The following is a 19519-nucleotide window of genomic DNA, read 5'->3' as shown; positions in this document are numbered from 1 at the left end:
CACAGAGCCCTGTGCCCATCCCCTGTGTGGCAACACGAGCCCTGGGTGCTCCCGTCCCACCTGCAGGAGATTCATCTGCACTGCCAAGGAAACAGAGAAAGCGTTTGGCTGCTGAGCATGGCACCTGGAAAACACCAGAGGTGTCTGCATGCGGACTGATCCCCCCTCCCAGGTCAGCACCACCGCTCTTTTCCAAACCTGTGCTTTCCTGAGGCTACAAAAAAAAGGGTTTCTGGCCTAACCAAGGCTAAGCTCCAGCTCTCCCCTTCACCTGGTGCCCAATCTCATAACACCATGGGAAGGGAACTAGGACATGGTGGGGGGGGGGGGTCTTTGTTCCCCAGCACCACCTTGTGCTCTCCTTGGAGGGCCAGCCCCCATGTTCCCACCTGTACCTGCAGGAAAACCATCCCCATCTGTCAAGACACAGAGAGGAGGACAGACAGACAGACAGCTGGGCTCCTCTACTAGTTTCCTTGGAGAAGGAGCCATGCTGTCCTCAGCACAGACAGCTCATGGAGCTGCCTTGGCCCCAAGACCCTCCTGCCAGCAGCAGACAGGAAGGGGGGGCTGCCCAGTGCCACCACAGGCTGTGGGGACATGCCACCCTCAGACGAGCAGGCTTTAGGCAGGTTTCAGTGCAACACCTCAGAACCTCTCCAGGTAATAAACAGCAGCGCTACTGGAGTGGAGCAGGACACGTGTCAGGGGAAGAGGAGTCAAACACCAGCTTAACCACAGAGCCACAACAACCTCACACTCAGGCCAATGGCTCTGAAAGCAGGTGGTGACAATGTACACAGCTGGAATCAGGAATGGGCTGTACACCACAAACACAGCCCTGGCTCTGGAGTGGGACAGAGACTGCTTCTGCAGCCAAAACCACCATGGTGTTCCCAGCTCTGCTGCCCAAACAGCAGGGCTCAGACACCTCCTCTCTCGTAGGTGTTCTCTCCTCACATGGGGCACCATTTATCAGTGTTGGTGCTTGGCACCAAGCAACAGTGGACTCAAACTGACTGGCACCATCAGTTTGTTATCCTACAGTGAAAAAAACTCTCATACCTTCTCTGTAAACTTCTGGGGCAGCTCCACACAACATTGACTCTTTCTCTCCTTCCCGCTTCCTTGTGCAGGACCAGCTAACTCCTTCCTGTCCCTTACACAGCCACCTGACCCTGTCTGTCCCTCACAGCACATCCCAACCATTTCTCCTCACAGCACAGCCAGCAAACCCTGACTCTAATGGACTCTCAAGCAGTTAACCCCCTCTTTTATAACACCCATCCTTATTGGAAATGGCTGTGACCTGTTAAGGGCAAGGCTGTTCCCACTCTTTGGTAATTAATTAGTACAGGTGCAATTCATCGGGGGTGAGACTGCCTTCAGCACCATCTCTATTCTTTTACAGCCCGTTCTCCCACACTCCTCTTCCTCAAAAACAACCTGTGACAACCCAGCTGCCCTGAGACACCAGCCCTGAGCCAGCAGTGCTGGTAGTAGTGGTTTTCTTCAGGGACCAAGCAGCCCAGCAGTGCTTGTTGTGTGTCCACTCCTCCAACACGAGCTAAGGGGCTCCAAGTCAGAGGTTTTGCCAACCCTTCCAACCCTGGAAGCACCCGTGCTAACGTGCTCCTCAGTCTCCTCGCCTCTCATTTCTCTTCAGAGAATTTCAAGTCCACCTGTCCAGCCCTGCTAGAGCAGTCCCTGCCTCCAGCAGGACAGCACATGTCTAATTAAAGCAGGATCAGACTGTGCAGCAGGAAAATAATTACAATTCTCCTTGTGATTCACCAGCAAGAGGGCCTGCTTCCCATGCCACCGTGGGCTGGGCTCCTGGATGAGTTCTGAGCTTGTCTCCAGGCCGGATGAATGCGTGGGACCCTGCACTGCAGGCAGGAGGTGTCTGTCCATCCATCTGTCCGCAGTGCAACACAGCAGCTCCTCAAATGCTGGCACCAAAACCAGCTCATGTACTTGAGCCTTGTGCTTCCTTCCCATTTTCCTGGTTAAACATGGGCTTGACACCTTCCTCCTGTCCCTGGAGGAAGCAGAGCCTGCTGCATGCTCCACAGCTGGGCATGGGGGCACCCAGCCCCTCTCAGACACCCACAGGCAGGTGAAGTGTGAAGAGACTTGGGCCCCTCCTTCCACAGGTGTGCTGAGAGATCTCACACCTGTGCCAGTGGCATCGTCTCTGGGGAAATCCAGCCTGGGACAGAGTCGGGAGGATCTGGAAGCAGCAACTGCAAAGCAAAATAGCCAGGAGCTGATCAGCTCTAGGGTTAAACCCGGCACTTCCCAGCATAGTGCCCAAAGGCAGCATGGCACAGGTGAGGCCACAGAACCAGCCAGACCTGTGTGCCATGGCTGGGCAGCACGGGCCCAGCTCCAGAGGCTGCACAGCTCCCCCAGCAGAGCAGGACTCACTTGAGCAGAGCCCAGCACCTCTAGGTAACAGAGCAGCAAACCTGAGAGACACCTCTCCCTGCAGACAGAAACCAGGAAGGCAGTGGTTATTCCCAGAACAGCTCAATTCAAGAAGAATCACTGAAATCTGATGAGGATAACTGAATTAACACGAGCTGAGGTCAAACAAGCTGTCACACGGCTGAGAGGTGGGAACATCAGTTTGGAGCTCCAGGAGAGCAGCCACTACCCAGCCCCAGGGCAACCCTGGTGCCACAGGGAGGGCACCACAGCCACCCTGCAGGTGCCCAGGGTCTTGGTCTGAGCCACCTCAGGCAGTGGACACAGACCAGCTGCCCCCCAACACCACATCTTCCCAGCTGTCTCCCACCCCACAAGTGTCTCCTTCTCCCCTCCTCACAGTATTTCTAGCCAGATCCTGAACCAGCTCCACGCTAGTGAGCTCTGGCCGCAGACACATGGTCACCAACACCCAAAAGGTGGCAATTCAGAGTCCCCAAGGCACACTGCTGACATGCCAGCCACGCTCAGGTCTGCAGTCAGAGCCATGGCAGAGGGCAGGAGGAGAGGACAGAGAGGACTCTCCTCGTGTGCCCACGGCAGGAGAGGCACGGAGGGGCAGTCAGGCGGGGCAGGGGCACTGGGGGCACCCAGAGGAGTGGCCCCACATGCTCCTGGCCACGCTGGAGGCAGCAGGAGGAGCAGGGCAGCCCCAGCAGGCTGCTCCCTGCCAGGACACTGCCTCCCCAGCCCTCCCCTGGCAGCCCGGCGGATTTCCGACTATTTAACCCCGTACCGGGCCCTGAGGAATGCACTGCAAACACAGAAAAACCAGGGCTGGGAATGCATTCCAGCAAAGACAAAGCGAGCTGCCTCGGAGCCAAGGCTCGGCAGCTGCTGCTTCTCAGGCACGGCAGCAGGCCTGAGGAATGCTGTCCCCTTCCGAGGGGCCGGGGCAGCAGCTGCCCTGACACACGGCACACAGCCAGGAGCAGGGAGCAGTCCCTGCTCCAGGTGAAACAACAAACCAGCCCGGGCCCCCAGAAAGGCAGTCCTGAGCCACAATTAAACCCAGACACCACAATTAGCATCCCACTGCTGCCAGGGCCTGGGAAGTGATCGATGCTCTCACGCTGATCTTCCACAAGGCAGCAGCAGATTATGGCTGTGTGAAGAGGGGCCCTGGCCACAATCCCAGCACTCACAGCCTCCACCTTGGGCTGTGCAGCGGGACGGGGCAAGAAAGGAAGGACCAGAACTCCCTGTTGCAGGCACAGGGCACTCAGGGGCACTTTCCACTGAAACACTGGAATATATGAAATAATCGTGGCACTGTGTGCTGTGGTTTAGCTGACAAAATGGTGTTCAGTCAAAGGTAGAACTCGGTCTTGAAGGTCTTTTCCAGACTCAGTGATTCTGTGACTACTGCAAAAGCATTAATCTGGAGATCATTTCAGGGAGAGCATCCTGGTTTGGGAGAAGCAGCCAAACCCAGCACACCACAGGTACTGCCCAAGCACCTCTGCCCCTTTCTGATTTGCCCGAGCATTTAGGTCTTCCCAGCCAGGCCCCTCCCTGGTGCACCTGCACCTCAGGAATCACCTGCTCCCATCCAGCCAAGGGACACCATCTACTTCTACACCATCCTCTCAGCAAGGAAGGGTCAACTTGCAATTACAAAAAGTAATTGACTGATGTGTAATGCCACAGCTATTAGCAAAGGGGAAAATGCCAGAAGTTGTATTATACAATAACCTGTTGCAATTGTTTCCAATCAGATTGTGTTTTCCAGAGGCAGAAATCAAAAGTAGGTTTATCCAACAGATACATTTCCAGCACAGTGAGGTACCTTAAAACCACCAAAAAAACCCCAACAAACCAGGTCTAACCCTGAAACTAGGAATCCAAGACAAGGCAATGAGAGCAAGCCCAATAACTGATCGAAGTGTGGGACTCCATGGCAGCCTGTACCCTTGGGGTGCAGGAAAGCACATCTGGGGGACTGGAGAAGTCTTGAGGAAGAGTTAAGTGTACCCAAACACCTCCCCTGAGCAGGAAGAGGACAAGGAAGAAGGTGCTGGAGCAGCTGCCAGGGAACAGCTCAGGCATACACCAGTAAATGCCCTGACCCAGGAATGACCCAGGAGCCAGAGCCCACAGAGGTGCTGCGAGGCCACATCCCCCTGCCCAGCACACAGCATCCCTTCCATCCACCACGCTCCTGCCAGGGAGATGGCAAAACAGGGCTCCAAAACGCAGGAAACACACAGAGCAGGCCAGAGGGGAGCTGAAGAGCTTAACCCAGCCCTGCCTCTACCTCCAGCCACCAATGAACTAATCCTTCCTGGCAGATACTCAGCATCAGCCAAAGGGAACCCGAGACACTAACGGGGAGGAGCAGGCAGGGCCTCTGCAATGCCACATCCAGGCTTCAGAGACAGCATGGGGGAACAGCAGCTGGGGCTGGGGACCTGGCACAGGCAACCACCCCCAACAGCAGCAGGAACCCCAGTGGGGCACACTGAACCCAGCCGGCAGCACCACACACAGGGCAGGTGTTAAACCACCCAAGAGAGACCTACAGAGGGGTTTACAACAACCCTGCAAGGACTGAGCAGGTGCTTCCACCTCTAACCTCCCTGCAGGTACCAAACCAGTGCCACGGAAGGTCTGGTGAGAGGCAGAGCCATTCCAACCATGGCCACCTGAATTTTCATCGACTTTTTCCTCCACTAAACCTCTCTACTGCCCAGCTGCCTCTGCACCTCCTATTCCACGCACCTGAACCTCCTCCAAGACCCGAGCTGGTGGGGAGCCACAGGCTGGGCAGCGCACCCACACCTGTCCCACAGAGCTGAACACACCTCGGAGCTCAGAGAACTGAGTATTAACAGTCACTTCCCTTTCACAGACCTCAAGCATAAAATCCATCTGTGCACCTCTTTCCTGTTCCCTGTTTGTATATCCAAGAATTGCCCATCCAAGAGTTTTACCAGCTCTGTTCTCCATGACTGAGCTTGTGTTTGGCTGCTGCCAACGCAGAGCAGATCCCACACCTCTGCTGTCACCAGGGGAGGGTGAAGGGGCATGGCCTGCACTTATTCTAACTTCTGGGCAGCAGCAATGCAGAATACATGGCTTTTGGAGAGACAGACACACACCCAGCTGTCCCAGTCACCCACAGGGCTCCTGAGCTCCTGCAAAGCACCGAGAGCCATGCCAGCTCCACACACAAGTCTCACAACCAGCAAGTGAAACCAGTTTGTTGGCTGGTTTTGTTAAACAAATGCAGCTGCAGCTTTGACACGGCCTGGGATGGAAAGAGCCACATCCAGAGCAAGAGGAGGTGCCCACCCCACATCAAGCCTTGGCAGGCTCCAAGGCTGGCTCCACACACGGAGCATTCCTGGCTCCCTGACTTTCTCAGGGAAGGCCTATTAGTGCAGGGAGATTAGAAGGAGAAGCTTTACTCTTCCATGGAAGTAAATAAACCCCAAGATCCTCCTTTCAGCCTTCACATGCCAGGAAATGAAAAGCTGCTCTTAATTAGCTTTGTGAGGCCCCTTTCTGCTTTGGGAGAGTGACAAGCATGGCCTCGAGCTTCTCCCAGGTGAGTGGGATCCTGATTCCTGCTGGTACCCTGGCTCCTGGTGGGATCCTGATTCCTGGTGAGACCCTGGCTCCCAGTGTGATCCTGATTCCCAGTGGGATCCTAGCTCCCGGGTACAGTGGGATCCTGGCCCCCAGGAGGATCCTGGCTCCCGGTGGGATCCTGATTCCTGGTGGGACCCCGATTCCCAGTGGGATCCTGATTCCTGGTGGAATCCTGGCTGCCAGTGGGATCCTGGCCCCCGGCAGGATCCTGGCTCCCGGCTGCAGTGGGATCCTGATTCCCAGTGGGATCCCAGCTCCCAGAAGGATCCCGCTCTGGACATGACACAGGGATGCTCTCACCCCAGGCCACGGCAGCCAAACAGGAGGAACTGCTGAAACCAGGCCACTTTCAAAGGGCCTTGCCATGATGCAAACGGCAACAAGCCCAAACAGGGCAGGACCTGCCCTGGACAGAAATGGGCTCCTCTCCCCAGTGCCTCCCACAGTTTCCAGTGCAGGGGGTATCAGCTCACTGGGCAGTGAGAAGAGCGTTTTCTGCCCTGGGCTCAGCTCATCATGGGAGCTGCAGTGAGGAAAAAGCAAAGCAGAGGAACTGCAGCCCCTACATTAGAAAAGCCTGGGGCGTTCCTCTTCAGCACCACCACTGCTAAAACCCCTGGGATCACAGCCAGCCCTGGGGCTTCCCCTCTGCACAGCCCACAGCCCCAAACGCCTCCAGCCCAGCACTGTCCAGCAGCCTGTCCCTGGGCACACTCGTGCTGACACACCAGAGCTCCGAGGTCTCCTCCCTCTGCACAGACTTGTTCAGGATTTCAGCTCTTACTCAGCTCCACCCTCTTGTCCTCCTACACCAGGTCCTACCAGCTCTGCTCCACCCAGGCTTCCTCCAGCCTCCCTCCTGCCTCCCCATACTCCAAACTGAAGCACTCCTCCAAAAGCACACCAAGAGTCTCTGGATCCTTCTGTGCTGTGACCGGCTCCATTTGCCACCTCCCCAAATTCCATGGAATGCGTTCATTCCTTCCTGCTGAGCGAGACCTGTGCTTCTCAAGTGCTCAGGAGTGGCCTGGATGACTGAGGTGTTATGCAGCTCCAACACAGTGATTTAGCCAGCTGTACTTCCTAAACCCTCACCACCAAAACTGCTCTCCACCACGCTCCTGCAGAGATCCTGCAGCTACCACTCTCTGCAAGACAGGTGTACCAGAAGTCAGCACGGAGGCAGTCTTTTCCACCTCTGGAATTCAGACACCCTCGTGGAAAGCACAGGCAACTTATCAAAGGGAATTTATCATTTTCCATTAAATCATGTGCTATCACCCTGGCAGCAAATCCCTGCAATGGGGCAGCAGATGCTCCCACACAGATTTAATTTATCCCTTCAAACTGCCCAAGCAGTTTGGGGAAATTTAGGCTCAAAACAGGAGAGTTTCCACAAGGGACAGGTGGCAAAGAAGCAAAAGCAGTCAGACGAGGACCCGGCCCTGCAGGATGGAGAGAAGCACAGGCTGACTCCTGCAGCTGGGAAGGGAGAGGCGAGGAAGGCACAGCAGTGTCACTCAGAAATCCCAGGAGATGGGCAGAGCATCCCACTGGATCCGGAGCACAGCAGCAGCACGAAGGGCACTGGAAATCCTGCAGAGGGAAACGGTGCCACAGAAAGAGCAAGGGAGCCCACGTTTCTGAAACAGGTGAAATAAGGACACAGAAAAGCCCGTCTGAAACACCCAGCTGGTGCTGGGTAAGAAACCCCTCAGAAGAGGAACCACATAAACCCATATAAACCACATAAACTCACAGATTTTCAAGAGAGTCACCTGACCTTTCCAAAAGCCACCCCTCTAATCCTTTCACCTCAAAAATCACCTCCACGGGGAAGTCTTCCCTAAAAGCCCTGCCTGAGCCCTCAAACACAAACTTGCTGCCCAAGGCTGTGCACGCTCTCTCATTCCCACTTTTCTGACAGATCTTCACAGGCACATCCCTGTGTCCTACAGACCTTCTCCCAGGGAACGGGCACGTGCAGCCCCATCCTGTGAAACAAGCACGCTGCCCTTTCTCCACCTCATGATAAGCACAAACCCCCCTCCCAGGGTCTCTTTCCCAAAAAAAAGCCTTGTTTCCATATGAAGGGCTTCTCACCTGGAAAACATCCCCCTGACCCAGCCAAGGAGCTTTTCCACCACCATCCTTCAGAGACAGCATGTGCCTAAACCCAGTGCTCCCACCTTCCCTCCTCCTGGTGGAAGGGCAGCTTATTTTCAATTTTCATCACCATATTCACCTCATACTACACAGATTCCTACTCCTGCCTCAGGTATCTGTCCCTGCCAACAGGAATATCCTCAAAAAACGCCCTTCCTGCAGTGGCCTGTATGCCTGGGACCAAAGGCACCTTGGCACAGCTCAGGGAAGCACGGCGAACACAAACCTTCAAGACACACATTGGGTCACACCTAAGGTGGATCAACCTGCTTCCTTGTTCCACCAACTGCAGATCTCCTCTTCCTCCTCCTCCTCACGTGCCTCTGGACCAGCCATGGCACCAGCCATAGAACCTGGAGGGGCTGGGAAGGGGAGGGACAGTGAGGATTCTGCTCTCTCTGCCCAGCATGTCTCCAAGGCTCAGCACCTGCGGCACCCCCGAACTCCCTGGCTGCTCTCAGGAGCAGCAGCATTCGGGCTGCTCTGCTTGTCTCCCTTCAGGAGGCACCTGAAGTTCACCTGCCTTGTGAGGGCATTTAGGTCTGGCTGGGATGGGCTGACACCCGGCACGGCCAGAGAAAGCCCTCGGCAGCTCCAGACAGGAGCTGGGAAGGAAGAGTGTGAGTGCAGCAAGGACAAAGCCAAACTCCCTCTGAGCCTCTCCCAGGAGGGAGGGCAAACACACAACGGTGTCTCTGCAGATCCTCATTTCTGGTTGTTTTCTCCTTCCTGAACTGCTCCAGCTCTCTCCTGAGCTCATGCTAACCTACAGCACTGTTATGTCACGTGCCACGTGGTTCCACAGCTCAGTTAAACTACATTTTGCACGAAGAATGATTTCTTTTGCTCTGAGCTGAGCCCTTTTTGGTTTCACTCAGCGCTCTCCTGCCAGCAGCAGCAGCTGCTCCCTGATCCATCATTCACACTCCAGGCCTCTGCCATGGGACGGGGAATGGCTCTATGTCCCACCACCTTTCCCAGACAGATGGAGACATCCTGAAAGCGTTCACCTCCCTTGTGCAAAGCTGTTATACACTGGGTCTGGTCACACCCTTTGCTGCTCCCCGTTCTCTGTCCCTCTCCTGAGACCACAGGACCCCAGGATCTCACTGCTCTGTTCAATTTGTTCCTCTAATAATTCTTTGCCAGAACACTCCAAAAGGGGAACTGGCAGGCCAGAGAGGAGCCTGTGAGCCCAGGACAGGTCATGGCAAGAACTCTGAAGCTCCAAGCTGAACAGGTGCCACAGCTCTGTGACACAGAAGCTCCTTGGGTGCCTCAGGAGGGCACTGAGGGCACGCACACAGCACCTGCCATCACAGGGAGGATTGCATCCACACAATCACAGGCCAAGCAAAAACTCTGTATAAAATTTGCATTTGTAATCCAAAAGATGCTCTTCCAAGCTCACGAACCCCAGTGTGTCCCAGTGCCAGGGGTCCAGTGCAGCACGAGGCCAGGCTCTGAGTGTTCAGCAGGTACACGAAGCTGAGAGCACAGGGACCAGCAGGTTCTCCTCCATGGGTGTGTCACAATCACCTCCTCTGCAGACAGACTGACACCCATTCCCAGTCCCAGCCTGCCCGTAACACACATTTTCCAGTAGTTTGGGAAATCTCCCTGCCTAAAGCACAACAAGATGCTGAGCTACCTGAGAGAAGAGCTCAGAGTCTCACACTGGTGTCCCCACACCTGAAAAACCTCACAGCTGAGTCCCACTAGCTCAGCTCACTGGGGCTCAGGAAGAGACCAGCAGGAAAGACAAACAGAACCCAAAAATACCAGAGCAGGAGCTGCTGCTTCCACACAGGAGAACCTGCTCAGGTGTGGATGCGCCAACTGTGTGTTTGCATGTTTTAACAAAGCTGAACCAAAACCGAGCTTCTGCTTTGTAAGGGTTTATTTTATCCAGATTTGATGGCAAATTCTTTAACATGTCAGTGTCCAACAAAAACCTTGAAAGCTAACGACCTCAATTCTCAATTTTTTTTAATAAACACACAACTCAGTCTATGCTCCCTGAAGAGCATCTCTTCAAACACACGGCAGTCAAACACCTTCTCTCTCTAGCACAGGCAGAACTCCAACAACTTTTAAAAAATCACAGTTTCCAAAGGGGATACACAGTAAAACTTCCCCTGCAGTATCCCACAGCCCAGTTACTGTCTCAAGGCCTTTTCCTTCCCAAGAGGCAGGTTCGAACTCCCACCTGCAGCATCCTGTGTGCCAGATTACCAGGCAGAATGGGAACCCCACGGCTCGGGTTCCTGCTGGGTACTCCAGGACCCAACCAACGCCCTGCCCTGCAAAAGCAAAGCCTGGGGAGTCACGAGATGCTGGGCCAGGCTGGCAGCAGGGAGATCTCAGTCCTGTGCCTCTGCAGGGATCACGGTGCCACGGAACAGCCACGGAGGGCTTATCCCGGTGCTCCTGTGGGCAGAGCTCTGCGCTGGACAGAATGGCAGCAGAAGCTGCAAGCGCCGGCTGGAGCCCCAGGAATGCTCTGGGATGGAAGGGATCTTAAAAACCACCCAGTCCCACCCCCGTTCCATAGGGGGAAGTGCATATGGACAGGTGTCCCTGCCTATGGACAGGTGTCCCCTGCCCTTCCACTGTCCCAGGCTGCTCCAAGCCCCGTCCAGCCTGGCCTTGGGCACTGCCAGGGATCCAGGGGCAGCCGCAGCTTCTCTGGGCACCCTGTGCCAGGGCCTCACCATCCTTCAGGAAATAATTTTTTCCCAATAACGCCTCTAACCCTGCCCTCTGACAGTAGGAAGCCGTTCCCCCTCGTCCCAAGCCCCTCTTCATCTCTCCTGGAGCCCCTTCAGGCACTGCAAGGGGCTCTAAGGTCTCCCCAGAGCTCCTCTTCTTGAGGACAAGCACCCCCAGCCTGCCTTCACGGCAGAGGTGCTCCAGCTCTCGGAGCATCTCTGTAGCCCTATGACCACAACTATAAAGCAGTTCCACCGCTTCTAATTAACTTACTCGGCACTTTTTGCAGCTTACTGATTAGACCAGAGTTTTTTAATTCACGCTGTGCTTTGCTTGGCAGCGGCTGCGGCTGTCACAGGACTGAGGACCGGGCTAAAGGCTCTCCCCCGCGGGCAGGGCACCCCTTTATCCCACCGGCCGCGGTGCCGCTCCCAGCCGAGGGGCTCCTCCGCAGCCGGGGCGGCTCTCGGCCCGCGGGGGCCGCACGGACCCGCGGCCGAAGCGCTCGGTGCCGGCCCCGGAGCACGGGGAGGGCGCCGGGCTCGGCCGGGGCTCAGCCGGGGCTCGGCGGGGCTGGGCTGGGGCTCAACCGGGGCTCGGCGGGGCTGGGCTGGGCTGAACCGGGCTCGGCCGGGGCTCAACCGGGGCTCGGCGGGGCTGGGCCGGGGCTCAACCGGGGCTGGGCTGGGGCTCAACCGGGGCTCGGCGGGGCTGGGCTGGGGCTCATCCGGGGCTGGGCTGGGGCTCAACCGGGGCTCGGCGGGGCTGGGCCGGGGCTCAACCGGGGCTGGGCTGGGGCTCAACCGGGCTCGGCCGGGGCTCAACCGGGGCTCGGCGGGGCTGGGGCTCAACCGGGCTCGGCCGGGGCTCAGCCGGGGCTCGGCGGGGCTGGGCTGGGGCTCAACCGGGCTCGGCCGGGGCTCAACCGGGGCTCGGCGGGGCCGGGCTGGGGCTCAACCGGGCTCGGCCGAGGCTGGGCCGGGCTCAGCCGGGGCTCGGCGGGGCTGGGCTGGGGCTCAACCGGGGCTGGGCCGGGGCTCAGCCGAGGCTGGGCCGGGGCTCGGCGGGACCGCGGGCCGGGGCAGCGCTCGGGAAGGCCCCGCGGGCCGGGGCGGCCCCGGCCGGCCCGAGGCGCGCTCGGGAGCCGCGGGGCGGCGGCGCGGGGGCCGGGGCTCACCTTGGGCAGCTCGCGGAGCTGGTTGGCGTCCAGCAGCAGCTCTTCGAGCGAGCGGCTGTAGCGGTAGATCTCCTCGGGCACGGCCTGCAGCGAGCAGTGCCGCCGGTCCAGCGCCTCCACGTGCCGGTTGCAGCGCCAGAGCGGCGGCATGCAGCGCAGCATCGCGCCGGGCCGCGCCGGGCCGGGCCGAGCCGCCCGGATCGCCCGGGCCGCGCCGGGACAGGACGGGCCGGGCCTGCGGCAGCGCCCGGATGTGCGGGGGCCGGGCCGGGCCGGGCCGGGCTGCTCCCGCTGCGGCAGCGCCCCCGCTCCGCTCCCTCCGCCCTGGCCTGGAGCCGCTCCCGGGCCGCGCCTGGGAAACGGAGTCCTGGGAAACGGAATCCTGGGAAATGGAGTCCTGGGAAACGGGAAATGGGATCCTGGGAAATGGAGTCCTGGGAAACGGAATCCTGGGAAATGGAGTCCTGGAAACGGGAAATGGAATCCTGGGAAACGGGAGATGGATCCTGGGAAATGGAGTCCTGGGAAACGGAATCCTGGGAAATGGAGTCCTGGGAAACGGGAGATGGATTCTGGGAAATGGGAAATGAATCCTGGGAAACGGAGTTCTGGGAAACGGGATCCTGGGAAATGGGAGATGGATCCTGGGAAATGGAATCCTGGGAAACGGGATCCTGGGAAATGGGAAATGAATCCTGGGAAATGGAGTCCTGGGGAAACGGAGTCCTGGGAAACGGGAGATGGATCCTGGGAAATGGAGTCCTGGGAAATGCAGTCCTGGGAAACTGGAAGCTGAGAGGATTTATGAGGCCCTGGGGCTGGAGAGGGTGGTGGCTTCTCTCAGTCCTGTGGGGGGGACAGTAAAACTGCCCAGGAGCAGGGAGCGCGTCGGGATTCAAGCCCAGCCATCCCAGCTGTAAAAAGCTGGAGCAACCACACGTCCCCTGTCCAGGAGCACAGGGAGGGACGGAGAGCAGCACCCACACCCCGCACCTGGCACAGGTGAGGCTTTGGGTGGGGGTCCTGGGAGTGACGCCGTGGAGCTGCGGGGACCGGGCCGGGGCAGTGCTGGATGTGGGGGACAGTGGATCCCCACAGGGCTGGGTCAGGGCAGTGCTGGATGTGGGGGGACAGTGGATCCCCACAGGGCTGGGTCGGGGCAGTGCTGGATGTGGGGGGACAATGGATCCCCACAGGGCTGGGTCGGGGCAGTGCTGGATGTGAGGGGACAGTGGCCCAGGGACCAGGGCTGGGCAGTGCTGGATGTGGGGGGACAGTGGCCCAGGGACCAGGGCTGGGCAGTGCTGGATGTGGGGGGACAATGGATCCCCACAGGGCTGGGTCAGGGCAGTGCTGGATGTGGGGGGACAGTGGCCCAGGGACCAGGGCCAGGTCAGGGCAGTGCTGGATGTGGGGGGACAGCGGCCCAGGGACCCGTACTGTAAAAGCAGGTGAACCCGGTGGGAAGAAATGCTGATGTCCGTCTCCAGTTCAGAAGGCTGAATTATTTCTTTATTATAACTATACTATAATGCATTAATGTACTATTTAAAGGAGATATTAAAGCTACAAACCTACTTGTTCTCACTACCAAATCTAACTCACAACTCGTGCCCCTCTCTGAGAGTCCAGCCACAGGTGGGTTGGATTGGCCATCAGCTCAAACAATCCTCACCAGAATCCAACCAAGCAATCACCCCAGGTAAACAATTCTCCAGACACATTCCACATGGGAAAAGCAAGGAGCAGAAATAGAAATTGTTTTCCCTTTCTTTCCTCTGTGCTGCTTTATGAAAAAATCCCGAGAGAGAAAGAAATGTGCTTGCCCCGGACCGGGGCCGGGTCAGGGCAGCGCTGGCACGTGGCCAGCGGGCTCCTGGCCGCAGATGCAGCCGGGGTGCCCCCCTGTCCCTGCACTGTCCCCTCTCCCCGTCCCCACCTCCTCAGCCCCTCACAGAGGAGCAGCCACGTCCTCCCAGGGTCCCTGCAGTGCCCGGGGCTCCTGGGTGTCGGGGTGTCAATGCTGGGCTGACCCCAAGATTGTAAAGAGTCTTTGCTTCCCTTATCCCACCGCAGCCAAAGAAGGAGCATGGAACGCGTCCGATTGCGCTTCCAAGGTTGTTTATTTCTCTGACCTGCCGAGCTCTGCCTGGCAAGTCCACCATAGCATTCTGCCCCCAAGCCTCAGGCGGCTCCCCCCTTATATACTCAAAACTACGTGTGTATGTTTACAATTTATTACCAATTCCTATCACCCATGTTAGACTGTGAATCTCTGCCTTAAACCAATAGAAAAGTGTCACCATCACACCAAGACATGGAGGACAAGAAGAAGTAAAAGAAGGCCAGGACACGCTCAAATTCCTCTATCTTGTACCCCCTCAACCCCATTCTAAAAATCCCAAAATTCTACTTTTCCACCCTGTGTTAGTTCAAATGTCACACTACTCAAACCCTTGTGGCTGTAATTCCTCACACAAAGTTGGCAGCTTTTCCCATGGGCTAAAATCGAAGCCACAGGTGTTTTTGACTTCTTGGCAAGGTCCCCGAGCTCCCTGCCAGGGTCTGGAGCCAGCCAGGGCAGCCAGAGGGATGTCCTGGACTCCGACCCTGGGGACTCCTGTCGCTGGTGCTGCTGGCTGCACCCGGTGGCAGCACCCACTGGCACGTGGTGCCACCAGCAGGGACACTGCACTGGACGTGGCCCCCAGCTCTTGGATGACCAGCACCGGCGCTGCCACTTCGGAGCGGTGAGGCACTGCCGGCCCTCAGCCCACGGAGCTCACCTGGAACAGCTGGCACGGAGTGGAACGAGATGAGCTTCAAAGTCCCTCGAACCCAGCACCATCCCGGGGTTCCACGGTGATACGGAATGAGAAATCCATTTTTCAGCTTTTTGCCACATTTTGCCTGCTTCTTCCATCTTTTTTTTTTTTGCCTACCTCTCTTAGCTTTATTTCCCAGTTTTACTCCTCACGTTACAACAAAACTCCTCTTGATTCCTGCAGATTTTTGCCACCATCTCTATGACAGTGGAAACGGCTTCTTTTTATTTCAACATCCACCCTTCCACACATCCAGTTCCCAAGGTTTTAAAGAAACCCTAAAACAATCACAAACTCTTCCAGGTACATGAATTCCACAAAGCCTGCTAAATGCAATCCAGCATGCTGCCCTGCGAGCTGGCATCCCAGGAGAAGCTGAAGGTTTGCAGAACCAGCTGGGTGACCTTCAGGAGCTGCACAGCCTCCTGCCAGACCAGACTCACACTGGATCCCTGCAGAGGGACGTGGGCAGGCTGGGCAGGTGGGATGGGATCCACGGGATCCACTGGGCAGGTGGGATGGGATCCATGGGATCCATGGGCCCGGGTCAGAGGTGTGAGGTCAGCCTGGCCGAGTGCTGCGTCCTGCCCTGGGTCACAACAGCCCCTGGAAGGCTCCAGGCTTAGGACAGTGGCTGGAAATCTGGGGAAGGCTCTGGGGGTGCTGCTGACAGAGTTGGCCAGGGAATGGGATCCCCCTGGAGCCTCCCTGGGGATCAGATCCTGCTGCGGAACCTGGCTGGGGGTGGGATCCCCCTGCAGCCCTCCCCCTGTGACCTCAGCTCGTCTCCTTGGACACAGCTCAAACACACGGGCTCCAGGGCCAGCAGCACACCGGGAGCGCTGGGAGCAGGGAAAACCTGGGAGCAGGGAAGGTCAGTGCCTTAAAACACCACCTTTTATACAATCCCAGCTTCCTCCTTTTCCCATGGGCACGTGGGAATTCTCTGACCCTCACACATCCCCTGCACCAACCCCCTGAAATTCTCCACATCACTGCAGCCTGGGCTGGGATTTTAGTGGATTTGTCCTGGTTTTCACCCATCTTCTGGAATTTTGCCTTTTTTTTTCCCCTTAAGAATTTACATGAGTTGTATTAGGAAGTGAGAATTTGTAATTACAAATATTCACTAAAACCGTCTGACTTGTCAGACTCCAGCTCTAAATACTGAATTCCAGCATTCTACACTGGAATAAATAGTTCAGAAATTCAGCCAATCCTGAAATTAATGCTTAAAAACTGTTTAAAAACCTGAATCTCATTAAATTAATGCTGACAAATATTTTTTTAGAAGAGAATCTCCTGAAATTGGGATGTGAGATACTGGTTCTGGGGGTGCAGCTGCCTCTTCAAACACTGGAGTTAGTGAGGGAGGAACAGGCTAGAATTGCACTTTTTCCTCCAAACTTCAGGAATATCCCAACACTATATGGCAAAAAAAAAAAAAGAGAAATCTTTAAAAATGTGCATTTTTGGTTTTCTCCTGAGGCAGTTCAGGATGGGAAATGCAAATCCAGGAATGGCACCAAACAGTTCTGTGTCAGACATTTGAGCTGCTGGAGGAACCAGTTGGAAATTCAAGGGCAGGACTGGGGCAAAAGCGTTGGCGCTGAGCTGGTGTTTTTCCCCTCTGTTCCAGTTTTACAGTTGGGTTGGGATATGGCAACCAAAACAAAGAACAGCAAGGATGAGGCGGCACCCCAAGAAACAAGTGACACGGAGGACCCCGTTCGGGAGAGGAAACTGCACCTGCAGGAGGAATGCAGGGTCCTCACACAGCACCTGGACACCTACCTGGGGAGAGCGGAGCAGCTCCTGCAGGGCAGCAAACGCCTGGAAAGGGAAGCCCAGGGCACTCGGGAGCAGAGCCAGTCCTACCTGCGCTGCGGAGCAAAGCTCAGCCAGGACCCGCCGGGCATGGTCATCACCCTCAACGACCGGAACCGCCAGGATCTGGCCCAGATCCAGGCGCAGCAGCAGGAGCTGGTGCCACGCTACGCTGGCAAGGAGCAGCAGGTGAGGAGCGCCCTGAAGGACACGGAGGCCGAGGCCTCGCGCCTGGACGCGGAGCTGCAGCAGCTGCAGCCCTACAGGGAGCGCAAGGTGCAGGCGGAGCAGAAGGTGAAGGCGCTGGAGAAGGAGCTGCGGGTCACCAGGATCCGCTGCGCTGAGGAAACCCACGCTGTCAGGAGCAGGTTCCTGCAGGACAAGGCCGACTGCGAGCAGGAATTCCACCAGAGGATGCAGCAGCTCACCTGGGGAGCGCAGGAGCTGGCGCTGCAGGCTCTGATCCAGCACGTGGAACAGGTGAAAGCCGAGAACAGGCTCCTGCGCCACGAGCTGCTCGGCCTCCTCCAGCACTGCCAGCTCCTCAGGGACGCCAGAATCCAGCTGCAAGACCAGCAGGAGCAGCTGCTCCGGGAGAGCCGGTGCGCCCAGCAGGCAGCGCTGCCCGCAGCAGCGCGGCGCCGCGGGGACAGCCTGCCCTGCTCGCCCGTCAGGGCGGGCCACTGACCCCACACCGCCTGGCCCTGACCTGGAGGAACCAAACAGGGAAGCAACCAAATCCTTCTGGCAGTGGAAGCACTGAGGGCTTTGAGCTCTTGTCATAAGGATGCATAAAATATAATTATGGACCGGATCCATATAGATGTTCTCCTTCAGTCCCAGGGAGGTGGTGGCTGCCCTGTCCCTGGAAGGGCTCAAGGCCAGGGTGGGATGGGGTTTGGAGCAGCCTGGTCTAGTGGAAGGGGTCCCTGCCCATGGCAATGGGGTGAGCCCAGCGTTTGTTGCAGTGCAGTCACACCCAAAAAGAGACCTGAGGAGCTGGCAGCAGGCAGGGGCAGGTGCTGCGTGCACAGGAGGGGCACAGGGGATGCACAGGGGCAGGGACAGGGTTACAGCTGTGAGAAATCCCCCTGGAGCTCAGGGCAGGGACAGGGTTACAGCTGTGAGAAATCCCCCTGGAGCTTGGGGAAGGGACAGCGTTACAGCTGTGAGAAATCTCCCTGGAGCTCGGGGAAGAGCTCGGGGAAGGGACAGGGTTATAGAGAGGCTGGACTTTGGCCATCGTCGTTTTCCATCCTGGCTGCAATTCGGGTCAGGAGCTCTCTCTGAAAGTTTGACAGCGAGAATGTTCCACTTGGGTTGTTCTTCAGGCAAGAAAAATGAGTTCCCAGGGTTGGTTGTTAAAGGAGGAGCTCGTTGTCCAGCAGGAATTCCTGGGAGCAGACAGTGTTCCTGATAGGCTCGGGAGGAGCTCGGCACAGGTGCTGCTCATTGGGGTCTGACGGCATTTCTGAGATTATAGAGCATCCTGGGGCTCGGGAAGAGAGGCAGCACCACCCATTTATTTATGAAAACACCCTGGTGTTTCGCTCAGGAAACTCTTTTTTCTTTCACATCGGGGATTTTCCCGCTTTACCCGCTCGTCGCCTGGAGTTGTGGTTCGGGAATTGTCCACCGGAGGGCAGCAGCGAGCGCGGGCGATCAGCGCTCCGGCTGCAGTTCCGGGTGCCGACAGCAGGCGGCAGCACGAGCTGGTGGCGCTGCCGAGCGCCCGCCCCGCCCCATCCCGGCCCCGGGGGCTCTGCAATGGTTTGGGATGGAGCGACCTTAAAGCCCGTCCGGTGCCAGCCCTGCCCTGGGCAGGGACATCTTCCCCTGGCCCGGGCTGCTCCAGGCCCTGCCCAGCCTGGAAGAAGGTCCCGTGCTTACCCCTGCATTTCTGGGATGTTTTCCCTAAACACCAGAGTCAAACAGAGCTGCTCGGTGATTTGTGCAGCTACCCCTGAAAGCTCGGGGCTGCCAACGACAGCACCAAAGCTGCTGTAGACACAGCATCCCAAAATCCCAGCATCCCCAAATCCCCAGTATCCCAAAATCCCTGCACCCCGAAGTCCCAGCTGCTGTAGACACGGCATCCCAAAATCCCACCATCCGAAAACCCAGCTGCTGTAGACACGGCATCCCCAAATCCCAGCATCCCCAAATCCCAGCATCCCAAAACCCCAGTATCCCAAAATCCCTGCACCCCAAAGTCCCAGCTGCTGTAGACACAGCATCCCCAAATCCCCAAACCCCAGCTGCCACAGCCCCACAACATCCCAGCTGTGGAAACTCAGCCTCCTGGCTCTGCTCCAGGCTGAGCCATTCCAGCCCTGAGTGAGTTTCCCAGGCTCTGCCGCAGGACATCCCTAGGCTTGGCAGCAACCCACAGAGGGAGGCTGGGCTCGGAATTCCCTGCCACAGTTCCCTGGAGATCATTCTGCTTAGATTTGCATTTCTTAAGTGAAAGGATCATTTCCTCCAGCCTCCTGCTGGGTGCCAGTGCTGTGGAATTCCTGAGCACAGGCTCAGCTCAGTTCTCTGGACCAGGGCTCCCTCCCAGCACCCCCAGGACAGGAGCCCCCAAGGGTGACCCCCCCATCCCAAGTTCCCCCTTGGCTCCATCCCAACCCCCTGGGGCCCGTCCTGGAGGGAAACGGCTGCTCCTGCCCCGAGTGTGGCTGGAGAGAGCTCGGGGCTCGGCAGGGGCACCTGGAGCACTCTTCAG

The 19519-nt window shown here is 57.4% G+C and overlaps 2 protein-coding genes across 17 annotated transcripts in view; one reads left to right on the top strand and one right to left on the bottom strand.

Moving 5' to 3' along the window:
- The window catches only part of SCRIB (scribble planar cell polarity protein), a 107400-nt gene extending 95058 nt beyond the window's left edge, over window positions 1-12342 (bottom strand). For all 14 annotated transcript variants that reach the window (XM_053952415.1, XM_053952373.1, XM_053952384.1 and 11 more), the window contains exon 1: window positions 12140-12342. In XM_053952415.1, the coding sequence (XP_053808390.1) occupies window positions 12140-12301 (162 nt within the window). In that variant the 5' untranslated portion in view covers window positions 12302-12342. The remainder of the gene's footprint in view (window positions 1-12139) is intronic.
- A 586-nt stretch (window positions 12343-12928) lies between these two features.
- On the top strand, window positions 12929-17605 carry CCDC166 (coiled-coil domain containing 166). Of its 3 annotated transcripts, XM_053952478.1 has the most exons (3): window positions 12929-13141; window positions 15268-15838; window positions 16457-17605. In XM_053952478.1, exons 2-3 carry the CDS (start codon window positions 15295-15297, stop codon window positions 17476-17478), a joined length of 1566 nt encoding a protein of 521 aa, XP_053808453.1. In that variant the 5' UTR covers window positions 12929-13141; window positions 15268-15294; the 3' UTR covers window positions 17479-17605. The 3 variants fall into 3 exon arrangements, with proteins under 3 accessions (XP_053808453.1, XP_053808470.1, XP_053808462.1); XM_053952495.1 differs by lacking the exon at window positions 12929-13141 and having other exon boundaries at window positions 14818-15838; window positions 16462-17605; XM_053952487.1 differs by lacking the exon at window positions 12929-13141 and having other exon boundaries at window positions 14819-15838; window positions 16604-17605.
- Window positions 17606-19519: the final 1914 nt, after the last annotated feature.

Source organism: Vidua chalybeata, chromosome 1 (assembly GCF_026979565.1).
Source record: "Vidua chalybeata isolate OUT-0048 chromosome 1, bVidCha1 merged haplotype, whole genome shotgun sequence".
Classification (NCBI taxonomy): Eukaryota; Metazoa; Chordata; class Aves; order Passeriformes; family Viduidae; genus Vidua; species Vidua chalybeata.
Note: the sequence above shows the minus strand (reverse complement) of the source record. Positions and strands in the feature narration are given on the sequence as shown.